A 6,723-nucleotide genomic window follows, 5' to 3' on the forward strand; every position below is an offset into this window, starting at 1 on the left:
GACACCAGACGTTACGTCTGTGCCTCCTGGACATGTGAGCTTAACTCAATGAAACACAGATGAAGGGAGGTGCCTACCTTATGACTTGTCAGAAGAGCTCATGATGAGGGTGGCTGGAGTGAAGAGAGTACGAAAGGTGAAGCTATGTGAAGCTCTGATGGTGTTTTAATGGCTGTTTTAATTCTGTGTGTACACACACACACACACACACACACACACACACACACACACACACACACACAATTACTTATATAGGTTGTCTAGTGACTGCTGTGAGCAGAACAGCTGACAACAGGGCAAAGACCTTGTAGCAGCTTGGAGAGACAGCCAACAAGGGGGAATAGACCCCAGGGGGGCTGCCGTGGGCTAGCAACTCATGGCAGCAACATCCAAGAGTTGCCCTAACATGTGGCTGCAACCCATCAAAAGCTACATCAAGACAGACAGAGTCAACTGCAGGTGCGCATGTGTAGATGGAATAAGATAACGTCAGTGAAAGGACACCAAGACAAGAACAGGTTACACTCCACAGTTTGCAAGATATCAATACCTCTGTGACTACTAAGGAGAGCTCCAGCACAGGCAACCAGGAAGGTAAATCAGATGTCTACCAGAGGAATGACGGAGGGCAGGAGAGGAAATAAGTGGCAAAAGAAAAAGGAGCTGGAGAGAGGATGAAGAGATGGCCAGGTGCAATAGGTAAGGCAGGTAGGAGGAGAATAAACGATGATCTGAAAGGCATATTGGCCAGTTTAAAGGGATCAGCAGAGAATAAATTAAAAATTTAGGTAAAGTTATTTATGAACATGGAATGGCAAGGTTTGGTAGGTTGCAGGAAAAGGAACGAGGACAAGGTATAGTGACGTCAGGACAGCAAGTAGAATTAGATAGGTTGATGAAGGAATTAAGAGCTCTTACGAAACAACAGAGGCATGTAGCAGAGGAGGAAAAAGATGATATTTATATGTTACAGAAAAACTTGAAAGATAAGCTGGTAGGATATGCTTTCAATTATGTGAAGGCCTTATTTAGAAGGCCTACAGATAAGGATAAGGCAATGGAGTTGGCACTAGATAATCTACCAGTGAGTCACACGGCAAATGAATGTCAGTCCTCCAAAGTGAAGTGAGGTTCAATATGTGATGCGGAATGCAAAGGCAAGTTCTGCACCATGGATTATTCCAAAAGAGTGGAGAAGAGCAGGGGGTATCCTTATTTCAAAAGAAAAAGATTGTGTGTATAGAACAGTCCCAGCTTATACGTCTTCTTAATGTGGTAGGTAAGACATTTGTTAGTGTGACAGGGCAGAGACTGGCAGCATACTTGAAAGCGAATAAACTAGTCAATACGTTAGTACAAAAGGCAAGTGTATATATAAACACAATTATGAAATATAGTGAACTGCTCAAACTGAGAATTTTTGTAACATGGCTACTTCCCATGGCCTCACATGACATTATATAATAACAGGAAATTGATATGGATCAAAGATGACTTACCATAATGTCTGTGGTGTCTTGGCAGTAAATAAGTCCACACTCAGTTTAAATAGCTATTTTGTGAAACAACTGTCTATTTAATGGTGAGTACTGTGTATATCACATGACACTTAAAAATCATCACTGTCGTTACTTTGTCTCATTCTTAATAACGCTACACCATCAACTCGACTGAATGTTCTCATTCACTGTGAGGTGAATGATTTTCAGCGTTAAGATTACTACGAGCATCTTGAATTGGGTGAAACCACGGTAAAGCAGGGTTAGTACTTAGTAAACCAATTAGCAAGTAAATGCACTGTGTATTTGATGTCGTCTTCACCCTTTGATGTAATTTATGATTTCTTGAGGTAATTCATTATATTACAATTATTAGAGTAGGAAATCTGTACGACCTGGTGAAATAGTAATCACGCGACAATCATAAGACAAAAAAAAACCCCAAAATAAGAACTCGTACTTTGTCATTTCAACCAAGGAAGTTAACCTATGTAGCTCCCTACTAAGTTGTTAGGTATCTTAGTAAGGTAAACCAGAAGCTAGCTAGCTAAGTTAACAGTTTTCCATAGAGAGAAGCGGATAGCAATCAAGCCGATATAACCTAGCTAGCAAACGTTAATAATTAGCTAGACCGGTAACGCTAGGGGAATTTGCAAAACCGTTTGCTATTTTGCCTTAGGGCTGGTTTAGGGTTATATTTAATGACGTTTTAAACTTCCTTCATTTCTTGTCGCAAAATAATTTTAACAGTGTTCAATGGCACGGCAATACCCCCTTGCTAGTTAGATAGCAAGCTAGCTAACTTACCTAACAGTTAACAACACAGCAGATCGAAAAGGAACCGCTCAACCACCAACTTACCTCTGAAGTCATAGAACCTACCACATGATCAGTCAATATTTTGGTGAGGTAGATCGGGAGATTGTGCTATAATTTGTGGCTGCGCATGTCTTTAAGCATTACATCTGCTTTTTTCACCGTTAATTAAACATTACTATAGTATGGACTTGCGCGGAACGTCTCAATAATGTGACCTCTTGCGCATCAGCAGCATCACTTGTGGGACCTTTTTTTATGTTTGAGGACTCTTCAATGACACCTCCATTCCAATACTCTAGCCTTTTCCCCCAAATCCTTGCTCGTTTCGTTGGTTTCAGTGTTAATAGGATATTTGATTAAATAAAAGTTTATACATCATAGTAAAATGATTAGGCCAAATTAGAAAATGTCTCAGGGCTTCTTTTCTTTTAAATAGTTAGCCGTTATACACCTTGAAACAGTTCTCCGCTCCATATGATCCTCATAACATATGCTTAAATGCGAACAGATTGTGTTTCAGTGTGTGGGTGTGTCTATATATATATATATATATATATATATATATATATATATATATATATATATATATATATATATATATATATATTATACACACACACACACACACACACACATTGTATATTGTACATATACTCTATTGAACTGTATACAATTTCAATTGTGGAATGGAATACTTATAGGTTTTTAAATTACTTCTAAATATTTTTGTTATGTATTTATTTGCTTGTTTGTTCCTTCATTCATTTTTTATTCAAAGTTCTGTTTCCTTTGGAACTTTAGTGTATATAGTGTGACTTAGCCAATAAATTAGCTACCAGAACAGGTAGGTTTTTCAAAAGTATCACAGATTACTGATTCAGTAATAGATGATATTTGGGGTAAGCAGGTACATTGTCTCCCCTCTCAGGTCTAGCCAAGGCTTTATTCAGAGTGGTCCATCAGCAATCCCGTCAAAGTACTGGCTGTCCAAGTATGGATTCAGTAATGTAGCTTACTTTAGTTACTTGGTTCTATTCTTATGATCCATTTAAATAACATTCCTTGAAGTTGTAAATAGGTATTAAATGAATAACTTCTTTCCAATTGAAGTGGACTTTTCAGCAGGTTAAATGAGATGTGCAGTACTAGCAATATGAATCTTAGCTGAACAGTTAAAATACAAAGTTAGTACTTTGGCAACAAGAAATATTGGCTGCTTGGGATACCCTGCCCTGGTTAGGAATATTCTGACTACATTTCTTTTGTTCCAGTCCATTAGCATTTTTTATATTTCTTAAATGTGCTTCTTTTTTTCAAATTTTAAAGACTAAAGGAAGAATTATATTTGAATGATGAATACAAGACAAAGCATTTTTAAAAGATCAGTTGCAGTGTATCTGTAATCTTAATATATGTGCAGTATACAGATTTTGCCCTAAACAATCTGCATTTTTATTCTTAATTCAAATAAGCATGTTTATGTTAAAATCAGATTATTATTATTATTTGCAATCAAATGTTATAAAGTCACATCTGTCCTGCAGTTCACTGAGAAACCTTTCATTAAATTAATTAAATTACAAGGAATATAGATCAGTGAGACAATGAACAAAGGCTACTACTAAACACTTTGCCACTGCAAAGAAGTTGTTAAAGTGACTTCAAAAGGACAGTTATTAACATTGTGTCACAACCTACAGTTGGGCTCCTTTCAAGTCCTGCGGACTATATGCGTCACATTTTATGTCCACTATAACGCTACTCATTGAACTCAGCAGGTAATTATCAATCTCTTCATGAGCTACATCAATGTGGGCTAAACACAAAACTGTGGGTAGGATAAGGCTTGGAACTGCTGACTTACAGAACAAGAAATAAGATAGTGGTCTCCTGTCCATTCTGCCGAAGCGTGCGAGCAGACAAGGTGCAAATAAAACAAATATTTTTGAAGGAAGAAGACTTTTAAATTGAAATATTTTTCTTCTGTGTTTACCTGCAAGAAAGTTTATAAATTGGGCATCAGGTTTGTTAAAAATTGTTTTTTATTTACTTTAAATCTTATAAATGGAATCAGTGGTAAATTTATGTCCATCATGAACACTGACTTTGATTGATTCGTTTGATTATATTTATTTCAAACTGAACCCCAGAGCACTTTTAACGGAGCACGCGTGAATGTAGTTCAGCGCTACAGTCACATGGTCGTGTCAGCTGCTAAAGAGGTCTAGAGTTAAGCGGAGCTAATGATATCATGATCAAATTGCTCGAAAAAATAGCTCCGGCGCACTGCCCTAAAGTAAGTAGCTAATCAAATACTCTGGGTTGTTCGGTTCATATACTAGCAAATGAGCACTGCCCATAAAAGGTTAAAACAGCTAACCAACAGTTTGTGGAAAAAAAAGAATCGTTAAACGTAAGCTAGTTAGCGTTAGCTCGCTAGCCATTTAGACAACAGTTCCCCATGAATAATTGGCTAGCTAGGTTAGCTTCGTAGTTCAGAGTCCATTCCGTTCTTAAACGTATCCATAGTCCCACAAATGCCAGTGTACCAGTCACGGTTTGGCTCGGGTTTTGTTTATTAGTATGTATTTTGGGTGGCGTATTCCATCAAAGTCTATAGCAGAAAGAGAATAAACTAATAATGCAATTACGTAACGTTCACGTCGTTATCTTATGATAGTAGCCCCTGAAAATTGGTCATTCCTTCTTTTCTAGCTCCTACACCGTGTTGTGGATGGAGTGTGTGGACGGAGCTACCCAAGGCGAATGGAGTATGGTGAATCATGGAGTTTGAACGAGTGGGAGGATTTAATGAGCTCTCTTTCTCAGCTTTTTCGGGTAGCTGTTGGGAGGAAATGCACAGATCAGGAGGTTAGTATTCAAGTGCTCATTTGGAGCATTTTTGTCTTGCATGGCTAATGTTAGGAGAATGCCCTTTTTAACCATCAACTAGATTCTAAATGGTTCATGAACTTGTATATGTTATTGAGACACGTATGCATAGAAGATCCAGTAGTTATGTTATGAACAAAATTATGCTAAAGGGAGGGGTGTGTGCACGTGCATGTCTTACAAAGAGAACCGAGATGGTTGTTGTCTGTGTGTTGTAGGTGCAGGAACTGCTGGGTGATTTGGATGCTGCATGTACACAAGCTGTTTTACAGTGTGTGCATGCTAGATGGGAGGAGGTCAGACAAGCTTTGGTGAACAGAACCAGTGCAATATCCAGCACACAACTACAGGATTTCAACTGGCAATTAAAAGTACAAGATGCACACAAGTTTTGAGTCATGGTGACACATTGCTTTGTCTTTTAGGTTCAAATTGATCTTGCCCATTTGCTGACATTAATTATTTTCTTTCTCTTTAGCTTGCATTATCCAGTGATAAACTGTCATCTTTAAACACTCCTCTATTGAACCTTAGTCTAGACGTGAGGGAGAATGGAGTCCAGAGAGCTGTAAACATAGAAATGAACAAAGAGGAGCTACAGACACTCATCAACACATTAGATGCAGCTAATAAGGTACCAGCTGTTTGTCTTTTGTCCACTCTCTCACGCTGATGTACATATGCACATAAAACAGGGTAAGGACTCCATCATAATACTGTTTATAGATGTATAATGTGTAATGTTTATGCAGGCTCTCTTGCATCCTCTAATGCAATATGTACTTTCTTAGGTAGTCCTGCAGTTGAAATAACACACGAATGGCATTTTTCTCTCCACTGAGATGGATCTGCAAAGACATGCCTAAGGAAAGAGGAACTACAGTGCCTTTATGGTTCTGTACAGGATGGAAAATTATTAGCAGCAAATACTGGGAGGGAAACATTGGAAAGACTGGGATGTGGCTGTGTACAGGGGGTTGGGGGGGTGAGTGCATGGGTAGACTGATTTGCTGCTGGCATTATAGTAAATAGTTGTGACTTGGTGCCTCAGGCAGTCATCTGTTGTTGCTTGACTTACAGTGTGATTTGGTTTTCTGATTTATCTTAATGATCATTCAAGAATTGTTTTTTTATATTAAGGATTTGATACTGCCAAATTCTTTAAGAATAAAAAAGTTTAATACAAATAATGTGGTTAATTATTTTACATTTGTGTTATGTCTTAAATAATGTATAATACATACAAGGCAAGTGAAAATCTACCATGTGGGTAGATTCACAAACTTCCAAAGACAGAAATCCAGTCAGATATACCACTTCTAATATCATCTATTACTTATCTAAATGATAATTAAGAGATGGTATTTGGGCTAAGCAGGTATATTGTATCCCCTTCCACTCTTCAGAGTGGTCCATCAGCAATCCCTTCAAAGTACTGTCTGCCCAAGTATGGAATTCTTAAACAGCATTTTCTTCAGTTTACCTTTTCACCCTATCAGTTATTTGCAAGTAT

The 6,723-nt window shown here is 37.9% G+C and overlaps 1 protein-coding gene across 2 annotated transcripts; it reads left to right on the forward strand.

The window, feature by feature from the left end:
- Positions 1-1,490: 1,490 nt before the first annotated feature.
- commd8 (COMM domain containing 8) lies at positions 1,491-6,397 on the forward strand. 2 transcript variants are annotated; one of them, XM_027023606.2, is made up of 5 exons: positions 1,491-1,582; positions 5,034-5,189; positions 5,429-5,581; positions 5,689-5,844; positions 6,002-6,397. In XM_027023606.2, the coding sequence occupies exons 1-5, from the start codon at positions 1,580-1,582 to the stop codon at positions 6,020-6,022; spliced, it is 489 nt and encodes a 162-aa protein (XP_026879407.1). In that variant the 5' UTR covers positions 1,491-1,579; the 3' UTR covers positions 6,023-6,397. The 2 variants fall into 2 exon arrangements, with proteins under 2 accessions (XP_026879407.1, XP_026879406.1); XM_027023605.2 differs by lacking the exon at positions 1,491-1,582 and adding an exon at positions 4,526-4,614.
- Positions 6,398-6,723: the final 326 nt, after the last annotated feature.

This window comes from Electrophorus electricus, chromosome 11 (assembly GCF_013358815.1).
Source record: "Electrophorus electricus isolate fEleEle1 chromosome 11, fEleEle1.pri, whole genome shotgun sequence".
Classification (NCBI taxonomy): Eukaryota; Metazoa; Chordata; class Actinopteri; order Gymnotiformes; family Gymnotidae; genus Electrophorus; species Electrophorus electricus.